Raw genomic sequence first — 23,591 nt, forward strand, 5'->3', positions numbered from 1 at the left:
GAACTCCAGACCTCAGGTGACCCGCCTGCCTTGGCCTCCCAAAGTACTGGGATTACAGGGGCGCCTGGCCAAAACCCTTATTTTTAAGAAATGAGATAAACTGGAGAGAAATAGGACCCTTAGAGTGTGAGATTTGGCTGATCTCATTTATCATCTGGGGGCCCTTGAGTCTGGAGTAATAGCTATCTCTCATCGATCGCCCTAAAATGATATGTTCTGTTTGTGTACACAGAGCTTAGGATTCATTTTCCTGACCCCTCTTCCCTTTAAAAATTTGAAGTAATAATCAGCCGGGCACAGTGACTCACACCTGTAATCCCAGCACTTTGGGAGGCTGAGGTGGGCGAATCGTGAGGTCAGGAGATCAAGACCATCCTGGCTAACACGGTGAAACCCCGTCTCTACTAAAAATACAAAAAAATTAGCTGGGCATGGTGGCGGGCTTCTGTAGTCCCAGCTACTCAGGAGGCTGAGGCAGGAGAATGGCGTGAACCTGGGAGGTGGAGCTTATAGTGAGCCAAGATCGTGCTACTGTGCTCCAGCCTGACTGACAGAGACTCCATTTCAAAAAAAAAATTTTTTTTGAAGTAATAATCACATAACCTAAAACTAACCATTTAAAGTATACAATTCAGTGGCATTTAGTACATTCACAATGTTATGCAACCATCATCTTCATCTTGTTCCAGAACATTTCATTACCTCAAAAAGAAACCCAGGCTGGACGCAGTGGCTCACACCTGTAATCTCCGCACTATGGGAGGCCGAGGCAGGCGTTAGAGACCAGCTTGGCCAACATGGTGAAACCCCGTCTCTACTAAAAATACAAAAAATTTGCCGGGCGCGGTGGCTCACGCCTGTAATCCCAGCACTTTGGGAGGCCGAGGCGGGCGGATCACAAGGTCAGGAGATCGAGACCACGGTGAAACCCCGTCTCTACTAAAAATACAAAAAAATTAGCCGGGCGTGGTTGTGGGCGCCTGTAGTCCCAGCTACTCGGGAGGCTGAGGCAGGAGAATGGCGTGAACCCGGGAGGCGGAGCTTGCAGTGAGCCGAGATCGCGCCACTGCACTCCAGCCTGGGCGACAGAGCGAGACTCCGTCTCTCAAAAAAAAAAAAAAAAAAAAAAAAAAAAAATTCTCTGGGCGTGGTGGCGGGCACCTGTAGTCCCAGCTACTCTGGAGGCTGAGGCAGGAGAATGGTGTGAACCCGGGAGGTGGAGCTTGCAGTGAGCCGAGATCGCACCACTGCGCTCCAGCCTGGGTGACAGAGTGAGACTCCTTCTCAAAAAAAAAAAAAAAAACAGCTGGGTGTGGTGGCACACATCTGTAATCCCAGCTACTCGGGAGGCTGAGGCAGGAGATCGCTTGAACCCGGGAGGTGGAGGTTGTGGTAAGCTGAGATTTTAAAAAAAGAGAGAGAGAGCGAGAGTGCACAAGTGAGCCAAGTCCGGATGCAGTGGCTCACTCATGTAATCCCAGCACTTTGGGAGGCCGAGGCGGGCAGATCACTTGAGGTCAGGAGTTCGAGTAGGTGGGATTACAGGCGCCTGCCACCATGCCCAGCTAATTTTTTTTTTTTTTTTTTTTTTTTTTTTTTGAGATGGAGTTTTGCTCTTGTTGCCCAGACTGGAGTGCAATGGCACAATCTTGGCTCACTGCAACCTCCGCCTCCCAGGTTCAAGCCATTCTCCTGCCTCAGCCTCCCGAGTAACTGGGATTACAGGCACGTGCCACCACGCACAGCTAATTTTGTATTTTTAGTAGAGATGAGGTTTCTCCATGTTGGCCAGGCTGGTCTTGAATTCCTGACCTCAGGAGATTCGCCTGCCCCGGCCTCCCAAAGTGCTGGGATTGCAGGTGTGAGCCACTGCACCCAGCTGATCTCTTCTTTTTCAAATAACTTAAAGATCTCTCTGCCTTTAATATCTACCCCCTCCTTTACTTCCACTTTTTATTTTTCTGATACATCCGCTAAAAGCACCACTTTGATTATTTTGCTCTGTTGAAAAATTTAAAGTGGATTCTCCAGGCTCCAGCCTGATCTCCTTATTGTTCCTCTCCCTAACTCATATACCTGATTTTAGCCTCCTCCAACCTATTGTCAGCATCTCCGCCCTTCTTGCAACCCTCGAGAGACTGCTAAGCCCTCCAACTTTTTAAAACCTGTCTCAGAGAAGCTGTGTCTGGCCTCTTCTGTATCCCTGTGTATCCCTGAGGGCTTGGAAGGCCTTGGCACCTTCATACGCTCTTGCGGAGGATGTGGGTGTGGTGACAAGTCTGGACCACCAGAGACAGGCAGAGAGTGGTGTTGGCGTATGGGACCTAATGCTAACACAGGTATTGTTCCAGGTTCTTAGGTGTGGAGAGAAGGAATCAGTCAAAAAAATTTCTGCCTTCAATGGGCTTTCATTCTATTCCTGTTTATGTAGTTTTATATAAACAGAAAGGTTATAAAAATAAGGTTATATGTTTCTAGCATAAAGGGGTAGCTAAGGAAAGCAGTCGATGAGGTACCAGCTCTGTCATTGAAACATGCTGTTGGAATCTGGCTTTTTCATTAAGATATGCTGGCCTCTGAAGTGCCTTCCTTTTGGAGAAGATGGTACTACCATCTTATTGGTAGTACTTGGATATTACTACCTAGCTGGTTATTTGATATTCCCTCTCTTTGCCTTCTCACAGTAGCAGTAGCTGAGACAGAGCATTGTTTCAAGTAATTTTTGGACAGGATGGGCTGTGGCTGCAGGAATGGACACAGCTTTTAGCCCTACTCTGTGCAGCTCATTTGATATCACCTCTTATCTGCATTTCTTTTGGTTGGGTTTGCTGGACATAACCTGCCTATGTGGCATTCCCCTGGAAGTCTGTTAGAGTTCTAGAAGGGGCAATAACCAGCCCTTTGTAGTAAGTACTTCTCAAAAAGTTTCCATTAAATGCACCCTAAAAGATATGCTGGCTGGGATTAACTTCACAATAATCTGGAGGGAGGAGGGGAGGGCTGGAATGGAGGCATAGTGGGTCTGGCCACCAGCTGGGTAATGGGTTTCATTATACTCTTCACTTTGGTAGATGTTTGAAGTTTTTTGTAATTAAAATATATACCCTTACGGTCAAGGAGTGATTACTTTAATATTTTTACATTATTATATTTTGTATAAATAACCTTATATTGAGTGAGGTCTTTGGTTTTTTTAGTATTGATTTTGATTATTAGAGTCCACAGCAGTCAGGACTGAATCAAGGTTAGGATGGTGAGAAGTCTTCAAATTTGTGTTTATTAATCAGATTTAAAAACATATATAACATTTGGGTACTTCAGTTACATGTCAGCCCTCCTTCCATGTCCCTGTAAAGAAAAGTGGAAAGGGCAAAATTAGGATCAGGTGCCAGAGAGTGGGCCTTTTAGAGGCTGAGGATATTTAGGTGTGAAGTATGGGAGAAATGAAATCCTACCACTTAAATTAGACTTCAGGGGTGAGCCTGGTTTAGGGTCAGAAGCCCTATGAGACTGACTGCCACCACCACTACTGATGCTAATTTTGCCCCATTGTAGGCTGGTGTTTACTTACTGCTTTATCTTTGTGCTTTAACCTTCTTTCTTCCTCTTGTCCCTTTAGTACTTTCTTGCCTCCCTCCACATCATCCCTTGCCCCCCCGCCCCCAGACCCATATCCATCCGTCTTGATCTCTTTAGGCTGATTTTCCTATATCATGTCCCATTCTAGCCCAGGCCCAGAAGCTGGCCCACAGTTCACTCCCTTTCTTCATTTCTGCTTTTTAATGAGTGACCACTAGTGTTTGTTAACAAAAGTGATTGGACCACGAAATGGCAGGCTGAGGCATGAAGACCCATTCATGTAGCCTTAAAAGATTTCAGGCAGTTGGCAAGCAAGAATTTTAAATAAAAATTGAAACTACCACCTGTATTTTTTCAGGCCGTTGATGCTCACTGCCATCAGCTGCATCCTCCCTATGGCACTGGTAAGTGTGGGAAGGGCTGGTGACAGTTTTGGTGGGCTGCTGGATTTCTTTTTTCTGGGGGAAAAGTCTATTTGCAAGCTATGTTGTTAACTTGTCCTTGAGGGCTGGAGAGCCTGAACCAGCTAGAGAAGACTAAAAAGATAAAGAAGCAACTGATCACGTTCATGGATATCCTTGGGCAACTATTGTCAGGAGCAGGGGCTATTTTAGCATGTGCCTTGATCCGTATATAAAATTAGTATGTTCTGTGCACTATTTTGAATAATAAACATGCACTATCCAAGTACTCTGGGGTGTCATATAATAACTGTTAAATTTCCTGGAACTTGCAAAACATTTTTTCTGAAAATAGATATTGGTTGTGTACTAGAAAGGGTCCTAAATGTCATATGTGCTTACCATTTCCTTCAGTAGCAGGAATTTATCTCTCTCTGATATTTTAAGTTCTTTGTGGTCAGGGCACTCAAATGTTTGTTCCAGTGACTAATTTAAATTTCTGATAGAGACTTGCTTGAATGCGGTGGAGGGGAAGGGACTTGGTAGAAATCGGAAAATAAATTGTGGCTGTTATTAACAAACTTCAGGTGGACTTGGGATTTGTGATCTGAAAAATGATATCACAATCTGCTTGCAGTGAATAAAGTTGAAACAGAAGTTGGGCAGCAAGTCATAGAATTGCTAGTCTAAGCCCACAAGCAAATTGCTATTGGAGTTGCCTTACTTAAGATCCTGAAACCCTGCAGCCGTCTCCTTGTAGCAAGTGGGTCAGAGGACACAGAGATTCAAAGTTTTATCTTAATAAAGTAGTCTCCATTCTAAGCTGACAGTTTGATTTCAGTTCTGTAGTCTCTAACACCTTTAGACTGTGGAAGAAAGTGCCTCCAGAACAAAATGCTGAAATTGTAGATTTGCATGCTGCTAACCATGTCAGTAACAGCGACTAAATCATTCATATTCACTTCATTACATCTCTGTGAGAAAATCTTAGCATTATTGGCCCACAGCCTGGATTTCCCCCTGGTCTTCATCCTCCATTCCTCAGCCTTGCTTGTGAAGCAGGCATAGAATTGTGTGACCATTTACTATGTTCTTCATTTAAAAAGCAGAAAGGAGAACTTGACTCCCAAGCAGCTGTCTACTCTAGGTTTCCAGGCCAGTGTAACCAACTGGTAACTACTGAACATGTTTTGAGGGCCTGTGTCAGATAGTATTTTCCAAAAGTCATGAACAAACACATTCTGTCATCCTCTATAGTATATGCATTTTAGAGTTTCAGTCAAAAACAGACTATAGAGCATGACAGAAGGTGTTTGCTCATGACCTTTGGAAAATACAAATGACCATAAACAAAGTCCTTTTTGACATGCATGTAGCACATGCTTTCTGAAGTAAAGATCTGGAAGCCATCTGAGAGTATTGACATTGTAAATGCAATGGCAAAACATAGCCATATTGGATTGAGGGCTACGGGTAATGCAGAGCAGTGTGTAGGGTAAATGAGAACAGAGGAGAGAAAGCTCACTTCAAGCTGGAAAGAGAGCTCCCCAGTAGCATCTCACCCATTGTGGTGCAGGTTTGGAGGACTCAGGGAAAGTGGGAAGATGGGCTGCACTTAGTCTCTGCTCAGACCCCATCTTTGACTCTGTGAAAACCTTCTCTGGACTACCCAGAAACTTGAGGGTACCCTTCACTCTTCAGTAAACTTTTTGCTTGCCCCCACTTCTCTATCTTGCTCATACACTTTCCTTCCCTAGCTCCCGGTAAAATGAGAGAGTTCTTATCTTTGGGGCTAATGTTCATACTAAGGGGCAGGCACAAATGTGATTGCCCAAAGATAGTCCGGGGAGTGAGAAGGCAGGCCTAAAATGCTGTGCCTGTGGAAAAGTGATATTTAAGGAGCTGACTGAATGGGAGCAGAACATCCAGTGGAATACTCAGAAGCCTTGGTCAGGGAGATCAAGAAAGCCAGAGAAAGCTGCACATGGTGGCTCATGCCTGTAATCCCAGCTCTTTGGGAGGCTGAGGTGGGGGGATCACCTGAGGTCGGGAGTTTGAGACCAGCCTGACCAAAATGGAGAGACCCCATCTCTACTAAAAATACAAAATTAGCTGGGCGTTGTGTAGCGCATACCTATAATCCCAGCTACTCAGAGGCTGAGGCAGGAGAATCGCTTGAACCTGGGAGGTGGAGGTTGCGGGTAGCTGACTTCGCGCCATTGCACTCCAGCCTGGGCAACAAGAGCAAAACTCCATCTCAAAAAAAAAAAAGAGGAAAAAAAAGAAAGCCAAAGAATATGGTAAAGTTATCAGCATTATAGGTCTATATGGAAATGACTTTATACTAGCACTATTAGACTGTACTCTATAGTGTATACGGTCAGCTAACCTTAGTGAAAAGTGTGTTAAAACTGTATAGCAGAATTTGTTATTCTGAGGATTGTAAATAAAAAGTCAAAGTATACTATCTGATGCAGTAATGTAAGGGTCAACCCTTCGTATATTGTGACATTTGATAATGTGAGTGATTGCCATTGAATTAAATTTGACAAACTTTCCGCCCTTTTATTATGAAAAATTTTAAAGAGCTTTGAATAATTGTACAGTGGACATTCATATACTGTACCATCTAGATTATATAATTGCTAATCTGTTGCTGCATTTGCTTCATCATTTATCTGTCCAGTCAACTCATTTTTGAAACAGCTCTATTGAAGTTTTACGTGCCATTAAACTCATCCATTTTATTCATTTTATTTTATTTTATTTTATTTTATTTTTTGAGACGGAGTCTTGCTCTGTCAACACAGGCTAGAGTGCAGTGGCGCGATCTCGGCTCACTGGAAGCTCTGCCTCCCAGGTTCACACCATTCTCCTGCCTCAGCCTCCTGAGTCACTGGGACTACAGGCGCCCACCACCACACCCGGCTAATTTTTTTGTATTTTTAGTAGGGATGGGGTTTCACCGTGTTAGCCAGGATGGTCTCGATCTCCTGACCTCGTGATCTGCCAGCCTCGGCCTCCCAAAGTGCTGGGATTACAGGTGTGAGCCACTGCAACTGCCGCCTTTTTATTTTATTTTTTGAGACGGAATTTTTGCTCTTGTTGCCCAGGCTGGAGTGCAATGGCACGATCTCGGCTCACTGCAACCTTTGCATCCCAGGTTCAAGCAGTTCTCCTGCCTCAGCCTCCCAAGTAGCTGGGATCACAGGCTTGTGCCACCACGCCCGGCTAATTTTGTATTTTTAGTGCTAATTTTGTATTTTTAGTAGAGATGGGGTTTCTCCATGTTGGTCAGGCTGATCTGGAACTCCCAACCTCAGGTGATCCACCAACCTTGGCCTCCCAAATTACTGGGGTTACAGACGTGAGCCACCACGCCCGGCCCAACTCATCCATTTTAAAGTGTACCATTATTTGAGTTTTACTAAATGTAAACAACTATGTAGTCATTACCACAGTCCCAGTTTTAGAACATTTCATCACCTAAAATATTCCCCTGTGTTCATTTATAGTTGATTCCCGTTCCCAAGTGACTGCTGATCTTCTGTCTCAATAGTTTTGCCTTTTCTAGCAATTTCATACAATTCGAATTATACAATATGTAGTCTTTTGTTGCCTGGTTCTTTCTCTTAGCTTAATGGTTGAGGTTCATCCATATTGTATCATGCATCAGTAGTGTGTTCTCTTATATTTGCTGAATAATGATTTTCCATTGTATGGATATGCCACATTTTGTTTACCCATTCATTTATAAGTTGATGGACATTGGGTTGTTTCTAATTTTGGGCTACTACGCAGTATGCTGCTGTGACCATTCATGTCCAGGGCTTAATATGGCCATGTGTTTTCATTTCTGTTGTATAGATATCTAGGATTGGGATTGCTGGGTCACATGGTAAGTGTATGTTTAACTTTTTTTTTTTTTTTTTTTGAGACGGAGTCTTGCTCTGTCGCCCAGGCTGGAGTGCAGTGGCGCGATCTCAGCTCACTTCAAGCTCCACCTCCCGGGTTCATGCCATTCTCTTGCCTCTCAGCCTCCTGAGTAGCTGGGACTACAGGCGCTCGCCACCATGCCTGGCTAATTTTTTGTGTTTTTAGTAGAGTTGGGGGTTTCACTGTGTTAGCCAGGATTGTCTCGATCTCCTGACTTTGTGATCTGCCTGCCTTGGCCTCCCAAAGTGCTGGGATTACAGGCGTGAGCCACCGCGCTCAGCCATGTTTAACATTTTAAGAAATAAACTGTTTTCCAAGGTGGCTCTACTGCTTTACATGCCTACTGGCATTATGTAAGGGTTGCAGTTATAATCATTCTAGTGAGTGTGAAGTGTAGTATCTTGTGGTTTTAATTTGCATTCCCTAATGATGAGTGTCATTAATCATTAATGTAATTAATGATCTTTCCTCGTGCCTATTTGCTATTCATACATTTATTTTTCGTGGTGAAATGTCTGTTCAAATACTTTGTTTTTAAAAATTGCATTTTGTGCCTTATTGAGTTCTAAGAGAGAATTCTTTATATAGTTTGAATAATTTTTTCAGATGTATGATTTGCAGATACTTTCTCCCATCCTATTACCTGTCTCTTCCATTTTCTTTTTTTCTCTTTTTTTACTCCATCTAGTTCTGCTTCCTACTTTTCCATTTTCTAAATGGTGTCTTTTGAAGAGTAAAAGCTTAATTTTGATGAAGTCAAATTTATCTTTATTTTCTTTTTTTTTTTTAATTTTTCTTTTAAGGATTGTGCTTTTAGTGTCATATCTAGAAATCTTTGCCTAAACTAAGGTCACAATTTTCTTCTGTGTTTTCTTCTAGCAATTTTATAGTTTTAGGTTTTACATTTAGATATGTGAACTCTTTTGAGTTAATTTTTGTGTGGTATGAAGTAATGGTCTATGTTCTGTGTTTTGTTTGTTTTGTATAAACAATTATTCAATTGTTCCAGAACCATTTGTTGAAAATACTTTTTTTCTCCATTGAATTACATTGGCACCTTTGTTGAAAATTTACCATACATATATGAGTTTCCTTTCAGACTCTGTTTTGTTCTGTTGATCTATATGTCTGTCCCATTTTTTTCTTTTTTTAATCTTTTTTTACTCCATCTAGTTCTACTTCCTACTTTTCCATTTTCTAAATGATGTCTGTTGAAGAATAAAAGCTTAATTTTGATGAAGTCCAGTATCTCCACGGTCTTGATTACTGTACATAACTTTATAGTAAGTCTTGAATTTACTATAGTAAGTCTTTCAACTTTGCTCTTTTCTTTCAAGACTGCTTTGGATATTCTGGATCCTTTACATTTCTACAGATTTTACAATCAACTATTTAATTTTGTTTAAAAGTTTGTGATTTTGATTGGGATTTTCATTTTGATTGGTTTTGATTGCTGTGTTCAAAATCTGTAGCTATGCTGCCTGGTATGGTAGCTATGTGTGGCCATTGCTGATTTGAAATACAGTCAGTTTGAATTGAGACGTGCCATAAGTCTAAAATACACACTGGACTTAGAATGAAACAAAGGATAAAAATAGATTATCATGCTTTTTTATGTGTTACCTGTTGAAATAATACAATTTCGGATATATTAGGTTAAATAAAATAAATTATTAAAATTCGCCCATTTAATTTTTTAATTTTCTGCTATATAGAAATACTTTTTTGGCTCTTTCTTTGAATTCTAACATTTGGTTTTTGTATATATTGACTTTGTATTTTCTTTCTCTTTTTTTTTTTTTTAAATTTTTATTTTGTGACAGTGTCTTCCTCTGTCACCCAGGCTGGAGTACAGTAGAGCTATCATGGTTCACTGCAACCTCAACCTCCCGGGTTCAAGTAATCCTTCTACCTCAACCTCCCAGGTGGATGGAACAACAGATGCATGTCACCATGCCCAGCTGATTTTTTGTACTTTTTGTAGAGACAGGGTTTTGCCATGTTGCCTTGGCTGGTCTTGAACTCCTGGGCTCAAGCAATTTGCCTGCCTTAGTCTCTCAAAGTGCTGAGATTACAAGCATGAGCCAGTGTACCAGGCCAACTTTGTATTTTTTTACCTTAGTAAATTAATAAATTCATTTATTAGTGCTTTTCTGTTTGTTTGTTTCCCAGAGTTTCGCTCTTGTTGTCCAGGCTGCAGTGCAATGGCAAATTTTTAAATTAAGGATTTTTGTGTCTATGTCTGTGAAATATTGGGATTTTTTTTCTTGGTTATGTTTTATCATGGTTATGCTAACCTCATAAAATGAGTTTGGGAGAAATGTCCCTGTCTTCTGTAGTTTCTAAAAGTATTTTTGTAAAATTAGTGTTGATAGAATTCACCAGTAAAATCCCTGGGCCTGGAATTTGGTGGGAAGGGTTTTGATCATGAATTCCATGTCTTTACTAGATAAACAGCTGCTCAGTTTTTCTTTTTCATTTTGTGTCGTTGTTGGTATTTTTCAAAGAATATGTTAATTTCATTTAAGATGTCAATTTTATTAGAATTAGGTTGTTCATAACATTTTCTTATTTCCCTTTTAATGTCTTACTGTAAAGAATTGTAGGGGGTGGTCCATCTTCTACCTCTGTTATGGGTAATTTGTTTTCTCTTTTTTCCTAGTTGTTCTGTTTTATCAACTTTGTTGATTTTTTTTTTTTTTTTTTTTTGAGACGGAGTCTCGCTCTGTCGCCCAGGCTGGAGTGCAGTGGCCAGATCTCAGCTCACTGCATGTTCCGCCTCTTGGGTTTACGCCATTCTCCTGCCTCAGCCTCCCGAGTAGCTGGGACTACAGGCGCCTGCCACCTCGCCCGGCTAGTTTTTTGTATTTTTTTTTTTTTTTAGTAGAGACAGGGTTTCACCATGTTAGCCAGGATGGTCTCAACCTCCTGACCTCGTGATCCGCCCGTCTCGGCCTCCCAAAGTGCTGGGGTTACAGGCTTGAGCTACCGCGCCCGGCCTGATATTTTTAAAGAATCCATTTTTAGACTTAATTTTTGCTGTTACTTGCTTTGGATTTTATTTCTTTCTCTTTTTAATCGTCACTGTTTTCTTCTTTTTACTTCATTTTAACATAGTCATCTTTTTCTAGCTTCCCTTTTTTTTAGTTATAATACACAGCTGTGACTAAATGTTTCTAGCTTCTTAGGTTAGATCCTTATGTCTTTGATTTTTGGACCTATTTTAGCATATACGTTTACAGTTTTCAATTTTCATGTAGGCATATTAGCTGCATCTCACAAATTTCATTATGTGGTATTTTCATTATTCAGTTCAAAACATTTTCTAATTTCTCTTTTGATTCCTGCTTTGACACAGGGTTCTATAGAAGTATGTTCTTTAATTTCTAAATGTACGCTACAAAGAAGGGCGTTATTGGTAGCTGACAGTTACGAGAAACATATTGGGGTTCTGGAATCATTCAGTGAATTGCTGTGGGGAGGGATTAGGTGGTGGTTCCTGAAGACTGTCTTCTACTAAGGCATATAAAGTTTGTCCTGTCAATACTGGAGAGCAGTGACGGGTTTTAAACAAGGTAGGAACTGATCCTGGCAGGAGTTAAGGGATCTGCAAGAATTGTGGTGTTATTACTGTTGCATAAGGGTGTCAGGAAGCTCATCCTAAGGATGATGGAGTGGAAGGGATATACATTAAGATGCCTTTGCATGTGAGTGAGGCCCTTCTGATGGGAGTGTGGAGGAGAGGAAGAACTAGAGATTGGACAGTGGAGTGGTGATGATGGGAGAGGGTAAAGTGGTTAAGGAAGAGTGAGACATGGTGGAAAAGGCCAACAGTCCTACCTTGAGAGGAGTGGGAATGTGGTGCCCTCCACTGACGATGGGGATACAAGAGGAAGAGCACAGAGTACCTGAACAGGTGCTGCAAAAGACATCATAGAAATCATGAGGGGGTCATTAAGGCAGAGGGAAGTTAAGTGTCTGATTCTATCAGCAAGATAAGGTATGAGAAATGTTTCAGTTTGGCAACAAGGGAGTTTATATTGCCTGGTGTAAAATATCTTAGTATTTCTACTGTCAGCAATTTTTGTTTTTGAAATGGAGTCTTGTTCTTGTCACCCAGGCTGGAGTGCAGTGGTGCAGTCTTGGCTCGCTGCAACCCCTGCTGCTTGAGTTCAACTGATTCTCATGCCTCAGCCTCCCAAGTAGCTGGGATTACAGGGGCCCACCACTATGCCCAGCTAATTTTTGTATTTTTAGTAGAGACAGGGTTTCACTATGTTGGCCAGGCTGATCTCGAACTCCTGACCTCAGGTGATCTGCCTGCCTTGGCCTTCCAAAGTGCTGGGATTACAGGTGTAAGCCACCGTGCCCGGCCGGCAATTCTGAATAGATTGAAATTCATCAATTGAAATCAACATCTTATCAAATTATGAGCCAAATTGAATTAAAATCAGAAATAATCTGAATTTTTTATTTCTGATTTTGGCAGTTAGACTCCATAAACTTTCAAAAGTATTATAATTATTAAACATGATTATTCATTTTCTTTTTTTTTTTTTTTAAGACGGAGTCTTGCTCTGTCGCCCAGGCTGGAGTGCAGTGACGCGATCTCGGCTCACTGCAAGCTTCGCCTCTCGGGTTCACGCCATTCTCCTGCCTCAGCCTTCCGAGTAGCTGGGACTGACTACAGGCACCTGCCACAATGCCCGGATAATTTTTTGTATTTGTAGTAGAGATAGGGTTTCACCGTGTTAGCCAGGATGATCTCGATCTCCTGATCTGGTGATCCCACCACCTCTGCCTCCCAAAGTGCTGGGATTACAGGCATGAGCCACCACGCCCAGCCATTATTCATTTTCTTGAAACACAGTCTTGCTATGTCACCCCAGCTGGAGTGTCGTAGCGTGATCATGGCTTACTGCAGCCTCCACCTCCTCGGCTCAAGCTATCCTCCTACCTTAGCCTCCTAAGTAGCTAGGACTACAGACACATGCCACCATGCGCAGCTAATTAAAAAAAAAAAAAAATGTTTTGGCTGGGCGTGGTGGCTCATGCCTGTAATCCCAGTATTTTGGGAGGCCGAGGCGGGTGGATCACCTGAGGTCACAGTTTGAGACCAGCCTGGCCAACATGTTGAAACGCCGTCTCTATTAAAATACAAAAATTAGCTGGGCGTGGTGGCAGGCACCTGTAATCCCAGCTACTCAGGAGGCTGAGGCAGAGGTTGCAGTGAACCAAGATCGCGCCATTATGTTCCAGCCTGGGGACAAGAGCGACACTTCATCTCAAAAAAAAAAAAAAAGGGGGCCGGGCGCGGTGGCTCACGCCTGTAATCCCAGCACTTTGGGAGGCCGAGGCGGGCGGATCACAAGGTCAGGAGATCGAGACCACGGTGAAACCCCGTCTCTACTAAAAATACAAAAAATTAGCCGGGCGCGGTTGTGGGCGCCTGTAGTCCCAGCTACTTGGGAGGCTGAGGCAGGAGAATGGCGTGAACCCGGGAGGCGGAGCTTGCAGTGAGCCGAGATCGCGCCACTGCACTCCAGCCTGGGCGACAGAGCGAGACTCCGTCTCAAAAAAAAAAAAAAAAAAAAAAAAAAGGCCGGGCGTGGTGGCTCACGCCTGTAGTCTGAGCATTTTGGGAGTCAGGAGATGGAGACCATCCTGACTGACACGGTGAAACCCCGTCTCCACTAAACAATACAAAATATTAGCCAGGCATGGTGGCGGGCACCTATAGTTCCAGCTACTCAGGAGGCTGAGGCAGGAGAATGGTGTGAACCCTGGAGGCGGAGCTTGCAGTGAGCCGGGATTGCGCTACTGCACTCCAGTCAGAGCAACAGAGTGAGACTCCGTCTCAAAAAAAAAAAAAGATTTTTTGTAGATACAGGATCTCACTATTTGCCCAGGCTGGTCTCAAACTCCTGAATTCAAGCAATCCTCCCAACTTGACATCCCAGAGTGCTGAGATTACAGGCTTGAGCCACCACACCCAGCCCGTAACTATTCTTTACTCATGGTTTTGTGAATGTACAAAGTGACTGTCAAAGAAATTCTACCATCTTAGGGTTTGCTCTTTAAACAGGGATGAGATTTCCTCTGGGGAATAGTGGAAATGAATTGGAGAGTGGGTTTGCTGGAAACAGTAGCCTAATGAATGGCACCCTCTTTGGCCTATTGAGGGTGTCTATTGAATGGCATCCTTTTTTTGGCCCTTGAGATGGAGGGAACAATAGATACCTTTTTTATCTCTCTAATCAGAGACTCAGATTACTCAGTAATTATCTTGAGACTCCTTTTGGACAGGAAACTTTCTAGTTCTTAATTTCTAGTTTTTTTCCTCAGTTAATGTTTCTAGAAATAGAAAAAGCATTCATAGTGCCGGGCTTGGTGGCTCATGCCCATAATCCCAGCACTTTGGAAGGCCGAGGCAGGGTGATCACTTGAGGTCAGGAGTTTGAGACCAGCCTGGCCAACGTGGTGAAATCCCATCTCTAGTAAAAATACCAAAAATACCTGGGCGTGGTGGTGACTGCCTGTAATCCCAGCTACGTGGGAGGCTGAGGCAGGAGAATCACTTGAACCTGAGAAGCAGAGGTTGCAGTGAGCCAAGGTTGCACCACTGCGCTCTAGCCTGGGTGACAGAATGAGACTCCATCTCAACAGAAAAGAAAAAGCATTCATAAATATATAAGACTTTTAATCCTTTGACTACCTGTTGATCTAATAGAACTGCAAGTTTATTCTGAACACTGCATTGGTCACATGTGTTCCTTCCAAGTCATTAGTCTTTTTTTTGGCTTACATTGGTTACTACCTGGATCCATTTTTCTTTTGGAAAAGATTTGGCCTTTTCTTTATAAGTTGTCTTGATAATACTTAGTCTTAACTACCAACAGGTTGTTAGCTCCTTGATTAAAACAGCCCAGCAAGAGCTCATCTTGATTCTACTGGAAGGTTTTCTCTCCACAATTGAACAAATTATAAAGGGTAACAAGGGGACGGGGTGAAGGACTCAGTTGTGAAAGTGTTGACTGTGATAGATTCTAAATGTATCGTTGAGCTCTTCCGAGCATTAAAGACTGATGGTGTTAGGCCGGGCGCGGTGGCTCAAGCCTGTAATCCCAGCACCTTGGGAGGCCGAGACGGGCGGATCACAAGGTCAGGAGATCGAGACCATCCTGGCTAACCCGGTGAAACCCCGTCTCTACTAAAAAATACAAAAAAAAAAAAAAAACTAGCCAGGCGAGGTGGTGGGCGCCTGTAGTCCCAGCTACTCGGGAGGCTGAGGCAGGAGAATGTCATAAACCCGGGAGGCGGAGCTTGCCGTGAGCTGAGATCCGGCCACTGCACTCCAGCCTGGGCGACAGAGCGAGACTCCGTCTCAAAAAAAAAAAAAGACGGATGGTGTAAATATTAATTCGTTCCTTAGAAAGCTCAGCTATTGTCACTCAGACAGATTTTTACCTTTAATCTGGCTTAATATTGTTTAGAAGATTTGTCTTGGCCCTTCCGCCAGGAGGCCAAGATGGCTCAAGGTGGCCACTGGTTCCTCTGGAAAACTGCTGGGGAGTTGAGATGGGGTTTCAGTCAGTTCTCTCTTGTGACCCAAATCAGGCAGAAGGTGGCCTCCTTGCTGAGACTACCTTTTTAGAATTTATTTTTCTAGAGTATCATTTTCTCATTGTTTTTCTCCATCTCTGTGCTGCTTTTGCCCAGAGGGCTCTGGGGAATCTGGCTTTCCCATAGATCCTTCCTGGTGTCCATTACTGGATGAGGTGCAGTGACACTACATTTTCCCTTTAATTAGTGGTCTCAGAATTTCATCAGATTCGTAGTAGATTTTTGAGGGAGAGAGTCTCCAATCTTCTATGTACTATCAACCTAATACAGGTAATTATCTTCTTTACTTTTTTTTTTTTTTCTTTTTTTTGAGACAGAGTCTCACTCTTTCTCCCAGACTGGAGTGCATGGTACCATGTCGGCTCATTGCAACCTCCATCTCCTGGGTTCAAGCGATTCTCCTGGCTCAACTTCCAAATAGCTAGGATTACAGGCGCCCACCAGAACACTCAGCTAATTTTTATATTTTTAGTAGAGACGGGGTTTCACCATGTTGGCCAGGCTGGTCTCAAACTCCTGACCTCAGGTGATCAGCCTGCCTCTGCCTCCCAAAGTGCTGGGATTACAGAAGGGAGCCACTACGCCCGGCCCTTTTTTTTTTTTTTTTTTTTTTTTTTTTTTTTAAAGAGACGGGGTTTTGCTGTGTTGCCAGACTGGCTATGGTGTCAAACTCCTGGGCTTAGCAATTCTCCCGCCTCAGCCTCCTGAGTAGCTGGGACCACAGGCATGAACCACTGTGCCTGGCAGTCACCTCCACCTTGATGTGGGGGTCCCAGTAGTGTCTCTTACAGAAGGCTGCTGGGAGATGCATAGAGCTGACGTGTGTGTGTGTGTGTGTGTGCGTGTGTGTGTGTGTGTGTGTGTGTGTGTGTGTGTGTGTATTTATTTATTTTTTTGAGATGGAGTCTTGTTCTATCACCCAGGCTGGAGTGCAGTGGCACAATCTCAGCTCACTGCAACCTCCACCTCCTGGGCTCAAGCGATTCTCCTTCCTCAGCCTCCTGATTTCCCAAGTAGTTGGGATTACAGGTGCCTGCCACTATGCCCAGCTAATTTTTGTGTTTTTATTAGAGACAGGGTTTCACCATGTTGGCCACAACTTAGCTGGTCTCTAATTCTTGATGTCAAGTGATCTGCCTGCCTCGGCCTCCCAAAGTGCTGGGATTATAGGCATGAGCCACCGTGCCTATCCTATCCTATATGTATTGATGTACTCTTGGCTGTTGCCATTAAAAGAATAGATTTACACCTCTCCACTGTCCATTTTATAAAGTGGTAGGCCTATCTCCCTTCCAATTATTTGTTCTCACCAGAACTCAGCTCTGCTGGGGTATTCTGAGTTGGTCATTAGCAGACTTACAGTCATCAGGAAATTCTTGGCTTCAGTAGAGGGTTATGTTGTTATCTGTAGGTGAGCTTTACCTAGTGTGTTAATTCTGAGGCTTCATTGTGGCTGTTAGTGCTGTTGAAATCAAGAGATCAGTGTTAAACTTTCTTGACCTTTCTAATGAAACAGCAAAATTTTATTTTAAATCCACAGGTTAAAGACATATCATTTAAATAATGAGCATTTGTTGAGTGGCTACTCAGTGTGCCATCTGTTTCTGGGCTTTGTGGATCTGTAAGTCAACCTGACCCCTGTTCTTAGCGTAAAGTGCACAGCTGTAGTGAAAAAAAGGTGGCAGCTATTGGACATGGTCAGAATTCCTCTGAGTTTCCTAGGTGGCGTAGTATCTTTGCTAGGACTTGGTGGTCATGCATAATGAGACATGTAGAAGTCAGAACAGAAAGCATGGTGTAAGGCTGATTGGGCCCCTCTGGGTATGAGAAGAAAGAAAAGCTTCCAGCAAGGAGTTCATCTAAAGCAGTATCACTCCATGGTGTTTTTTTGTTTGTTTGTTTGTTTTTTGTTTTTTTTTTGAGACGGAGTCTTGCTCTGCTGTCGCCCAGGCTGGAGTACAGTGACGTGATCTCAGCTCACTGCAACCTCCGCCTCCTGGGTTCAAGCGATTCTCCTGCCTCAACTTCCCAAGTAACTGGGACTACAGGCGCCCACTACCACACAGCTAATTTTTGTATTTTTAGTAGCGACGGGATGTCACCATATTAGCCAAGCTGGTCTTGATCTCCTGACCTTGTGATCCACCCGCCTCGGCCTTCCAAAGTGCTGGAATTACAGGTGTGAGCCACTGCACCTGGCCCCACTTCATGTTTTTTAAAACTATTTGAGGGGTAAACTGACCTAGATTGGAAACAGAGCAGGTCAAAACTCCTGTGCTGCAGGAGGATCACTCGAGACCAGGAGTTTGAGACCAGCCTGAGCAATATAATGAGCTCCTCTCTATAACAACAACAACAAATTAGCTGGAGGTGGTGGTATGGGCTTGTAGTCTTAGCGTCTTGGGAGGCTGAGGTGAGAGTATTGCTCGAACCCAGGAGTTCTTGGTTACAGTGAGCAATGATCATGCCACTGCATTCCAACCTGTACAACAAAACAAGACCCTGTCTGTGAAAAACAGAACAAAAAACCCTTGTGCTCATCAGTAGTAGGATCGTGTCTGTGAACAGCCACCGTACTGTAGCCTGGACAACATAGCCTCATCTCTATTTTAAAAAATAGTCTGGGCACGGTGGCTCATGCCTGTAATCCCAGCACTTTGGGAGGCTGAGGCTGGTGGATCATGAGGTCAGGAGTTCAAGACCAGCCTGGCCAAGATGGTGAAACCCCGTCTCTACTAAAAATACAAAAATTGGCCGGGTGCGGTGGCTCACGCCTGTAATCCCAGCACTTTGGGAGGCCGAGGCGGGCGGATCACGAGGTCAGGAGATCAAGACCACCGTGGCTAACACGGTGAAACCCCATCTCTACTGAAAAATACAAAAGAAAAATTAGCTGGGCGTGGTGGCGCCTATACTCCCAGCTACTTGGGAGGCTGAGGCAGGAGAATGGTGTGAACCCGGGAGGTGGAACTTGCAGTGAGCCGAGATTGCACCACTGCACTCCAGCCTGGGCAACAGAGAGAGACTCCTTCTCAAAAAAAAAAAAAAAAAAAAAAAAATTGACGTGGTGGCGGGCGCCTGTAATCCCAGCTACTTGGGAGGCTGAGGCAGAGAATTGCTTGAATCCGGGAGGCGGAGGTTGTAGTAAGTCAAGATCGTACCACTGCACTCCAGCCAGGGCGACAGAGGGAGACTGTCTCAAAAAAAAAAAAAAAAAAGGGCTGGGCTCAGTGGTTCACACCTGTAATCTCTGCACTTTGGGAGGCCGAGGCAGGCAGATTGCTTGCGCTTAGGAGTTGAGGAGTAAACTAGGCAACATGGAGAAACCATGTCTCTACAAAAATTTTTTTTTTTTTTTTTTTTTTTTTTTTTTTTTTTTTTGAGACAGAGTCTCGCTCTGTCGCCCAGGCTGGAGTGTAGTGGCCGGATCTCAGCTCACTGCAAGCTCCGCCTCCCGGGTTCGGGCCATTCTCCTGTCTCAGCCTCCTGAGTAGCTGGGACTATAGGCGCCCGCCACCTCGCCCGGCTAGTTTTTTGTATTTTTTAGTAGAGACGGGGTTTCACCGTGTTAGCCAGGATGGTCTCGATCTCCTGACCTAGTGATCCACCCGTCTCGGCCTCCCAAAGTGCTGGGATTACAGGCTTGAGCCACCGCGCCCGGCCTCTCTACAAAATTTTAAAAAATTAACTGGACGTGGTGGCTTGCACCTGTAGTCCCAGCTATTCAGGAGGCTGAGCTGGGAGTATCACTTGAACCCAGGAAGTGGAGGTTGCAGTGAGCCGCGATCACGCCACTGCACTCTAGCCTGGGAAACATAGTGAGATCCTATCTCAAAAATAATAATAATAAAATAGGCCGGGCATGCTGACTCACGCCTGTAATCCCAGCACTTTGGAAGGCCAAGGCGGGCAGATGACGAGGTCAGGAGATCAAGACCATCCTGGCTAACACGGGGAAACTCTGTGTCTACTAAAACTATAAAAAATTAGCCCGGCATGGAGGCAAGTGCCTGTAGTCCCAGCTACTCGGGAGGCTGAGGCAGGAGAGTGGCGTGAACCTGGGAGGTGGAGCTTGCAGTGAGCTGAGATCGCACCACTGCACTCCAGCCCGGGCGACAGAGTGAGACTCCATCTCAAAAAATATATAATAATAATAATAATAATAATAATAAAATAAAAAATAAATTAAAAAGCTATTTGTATCCAAAGGCTGTATTTCAGCAGTTGTTAAAGTTTAAACAAGATGTCTTGTCTCTCTTCTCATTTTGTGATAGTGGTCTGTTGGGGACGAATAGCTTTGTTGAGGACACAGAAGAAATACCAGCCATAATTTGGGAAACCTAGGCCTAAAGTCTACATGGGCTTCTGCAAGAAAATACTGTGGCAGCATGCATGGGTCAGATGCCACTTACCTTGGAAGGAAAATAGGGACCCCCATCCTGAGCGAAGTAAGCTGTCTTGAGTCCTTGATTTTTCTCCAGATGTACCTGGACTATAGGACAGGAAGCACTCACTGATTGCATAGCCTTTGACACTCATTATATACTGGGATGTGCCCTTGTTTAGTAGGTGCTCACTTGTCTCCTTTCAGGAGTGACTTGAGTGCTAGAAGGAGGGATCATGTGGTGGTCACTGTGTGTCTTTCCTCTGCTGCAGTTCTTATCTGTGGACCAGACACATACTACCTTACGGATCCATGGTAGCTCTTGTTTAAGGACTCAGTCCAGTGAGCAGACAATGTTCTGTGTGTTTTCTTGTCACCCTAACTGTAAATATGCTCCTACTTTCTCCTTGCTTTAGTAGTACCCTCATGGTGTGTATTGCTTTCTCTGGGAAGCCTGATGATCTAAGGCTTCCAAACACATCCCAGTCTTCTGTGGTCTCACCCAAGTCTTGACACTTAGGGTGTTTTGTAACTAGCTTACGTCTAAATTACGACTATAACATGTAGATGCTTATATGCTTCTTTAACCTAACATTAAAATATGAGCTTCTAAGGTGGGTGAAGTGATATGCACCTGTAGTGCCCGAGAGGTTGAGGTGGAAGGATCACTTGAGCCCAGGAGTTCAAAGCTGTAGTGTGCTCTGATCATGCCTGTGAATAGCCTTGTATTCCAGTCTAGACAACATAGTGCAGCTCATTATTTAAAAAAAAAAAAATAGTGGCCGGGTGCAGTGGGTCACACCTGTAATCCCAGCACTTTGGGAGACCAAGGTAGGCGGATAACCTGAGGTCAGGAGTTCAAGACCAGCCTGGCCAACATGGTGAAACCCTGTCTCTACTAAAAATACAAAAATTAGCTGGGCGTGGTAGCGCATGCCTGTAATCCCAGCTACGCGGGAGGCTGAGGCAGGAGAATCACTTGAGCCTGGGAGACAGAGGTTGCAGTGAGCCGAGGTCAGCCAGTGCACTCCGGCCTGGGTGACAAAGACTGTCTCAAAAAAAAAAAAACTTTCTATGTCAATAAACTAAATCTTTTAAAATAACCACGTAGTAGTCCATTGCATAGATCTGTCATATATTATTTAACTCATTTTTGTTGGATATTTAGGTTATTTCTAATTTTTTACTATTGTAAATAATCCTGTGGTAAACATATCCTCTGTCATTTCCTCAGGGAGACTTTACAGAAATAGAATTGCTAGCTCAACCACCTTCTAAGGTTCTTTAGTAGCTATAACCATGTGCTTTAAATGTCTCCTAAGAACATATAGAGGCCAGAAAGGCTGCCCACAAATTTTGAAACTGTCCTTGCAACTAGGACTCATTGGCTGCTGGGAATTCAGTGATTTTAAACTGAGTTTTGGGTTTTTATGTTTTGTTGGTTGTTTTCTGGTGTTTCTGTAGGGTTTATGCAAACCCAGACCTGGGGATTTTCTACAAGTAACAGGCCTTAATAGAGATGTGCTTCTGGTGTACAACCTCCTACAGCAGCTTGAGGGAACATATATGACATGAAGGAAACCCCAGCTCTGTTGTTTATGTTATTAATAGATGCTAGGTTGTTATTGTAAAATGAGTGTCTTTAAGTTTCAAATGAAATTAATTTTCTTGAAAGGTTTATTAATGAAAACAAAGATCGAAAATCAAGAGATTCTTGAAATCACTAAGATTGTAAGAGTCTGAACTTAAAAGACAAAGCAGAGAACCAAGAGGAGGAATTTGGTAATCCAGTCTGGGCTTGGCATAGACATGAATGTATGCAGTTCTCAAAATGTGAAACACCTTAAAAGAAAATGCAATTATAATTCGATTTTTTTTCTTTCTTCTTTCTAGGTATCTCATTCAGTTGCTAAACTTATATTAGTTAATTTCCACTGGCAAGTTTCAGAGATATTGGACAGGTAAGGTATTTGGGGGAGGAGAGATAACATTGCCCATAGCTCTGCTCTCCATGGTGATTATTGTTTACATTTTGGACTATATTCCAATATGCATGGTATATTTTTAAAACATTGGATTCTGTTTTCCATCCTCTTCTCTTAATATGTTGTGAACTTTCCCTATGTCTTCAGTATATTCTCCTACCCCAGTTTTATACTAGCACAGTATTCTATCGTAGATATTCCATGCTTTTTCCAAACCTCTGTTGTTGCACAGTGAAGTTAATTCAGATTTTCTTTTCCATTGTTAATTTTTTTTTTTTTTTTTTTTGAGACGGAGTCTCGCTCTGTCGCCCAGGCTGGAGTGCAGTGGCGCGATCTCGGCTCACTGCAAGCTCCGCCTCCCGGGTTCACGCCATTCTCCTGCCTCAGCCTCCCGAGTAGCTGGGACTACAGGTGCCCACAACCGCGCCCGGCTAATTTTTTGTATTTTTAGTAGAGACGGGGTTTCACCGTGGTCTCGATCTCCTGACCTTGTGATCCGCCCGCCTCGGCCTCCCAAAGCGCTGGGATTACAGGCGTGAGCCACCGCGCCCGGCTTCCATTGTTAATTTTTAATCAGTGCGTTTCTAGGTAGCACATGCCAACATCTTTTACTTCTTTTGGATATGTCAACTTGAGGATTGTATCATAGTACAAGTCATATTTCCTTTAAAAATGTAGGCTGCTGGCCATACGTGGTGGCTTACGCCTGTAATCTCAGCACTTTGGGAGGCTGAGGCAGGCGGATCACCTGAGGTCAGGAGTTGAAATCAGCCAGGCCACCATGGTGAAACCCTGTCTCTACTAAAAATATGAAAATTAACCTGGCGTGGTGGTGCACTCCTGTAGTCCCAGCTACTCAGAAGGCTGAGGCAAAAGAATCGCTTAAACCCTGGAGGCGAAGGTTGCAGTGAGCCAAGATTGTGCCACTGCACTCCAGACTGGTGGCAGAGTGAGACTCCGTCTCAAAAAAAAAGAAAAATACAGGCTGCTTTACCACCCACCACCTCTACCAGCAGCATATTTGAGTATTTCTTTCCACCTCCTCCAGAACTAGAGATCTTAAGATACAGACCTTAGAGTCTCAAGATGTCTTATAAGTTGTCAGGAAAAGGGACACCTCCTCCTCTGCATCCTCTGTAGGAATCTTTTATGCTCACCCTTGGAGGCATGTGCCCTTGTCTCGCACAGTGTTTCTCATCCTCAGCATTATTGACATTTTAGGCTACATAACTCTTTGTTGTGGGGGCCTGATCTGTGAATTGTAGGATGTCTGGCAGCATCCCTGGGCTCTATTCTGCCACACCTCTAAGTCCTTGGCAATCAGAATGTCTCCAAACATTGTCAAATAACTCGTGGGGAGCAAAATTCCCTCTGGTGAGAAGTACTTGTTACCATTCCTACTCTTTCACACTGCAGTAAATCTTCCTTTCTCATATGGTATGATTTTTTTTATTTTTATTTTTTTGAGACAAAGTCTCACTCTGTCACCCAGGCTGGAGTGCAGTGGCACGACATTGCCTTACTGCAACCTCCACCTCCAGGGTTCAAGCAACTCTCCCGCCACAACCTACAAAGTAGCTGGGATTACCAGCACTTGCCACCACGGCTGGCTAATTCTTGTATTTTTAGTAGAATTTACAGAGGAAGGTCATGCTTTTCCTTCTCCAGGCTGAACACAACTGG

The 23,591-nt window shown here is 43.7% G+C and overlaps 1 protein-coding gene across 5 annotated transcripts in view; it reads left to right on the forward strand.

Moving 5' to 3' along the window:
* The window catches only part of ARIH2 (ariadne RBR E3 ubiquitin protein ligase 2), a 69,498-nt gene that overhangs the window by 21,670 nt on the left and 24,237 nt on the right, over positions 1–23,591 (forward strand). For 3 of the 5 annotated variants that reach the window (XM_050780870.1, XM_050780872.1, XM_050780871.1), the window contains 2 exons: positions 3,938–3,983; positions 21,817–21,884. In XM_050780870.1, coding sequence (XP_050636827.1) covers positions 3,945–3,983; positions 21,817–21,884 — 107 coding nt within the window. In that variant the 5' untranslated portion in view covers positions 3,938–3,944. The remainder of the gene's footprint in view (positions 1–3,937; positions 3,984–21,816; positions 21,885–23,591) is intronic. The other 2 variants (XM_050780868.1, XM_050780869.1) reach the window with 1 other exon arrangement.

Source organism: Macaca thibetana, chromosome 2 (genome assembly GCF_024542745.1).
Source record: "Macaca thibetana thibetana isolate TM-01 chromosome 2, ASM2454274v1, whole genome shotgun sequence".
NCBI classification, from domain to species: domain Eukaryota; kingdom Metazoa; phylum Chordata; class Mammalia; order Primates; family Cercopithecidae; genus Macaca; species Macaca thibetana.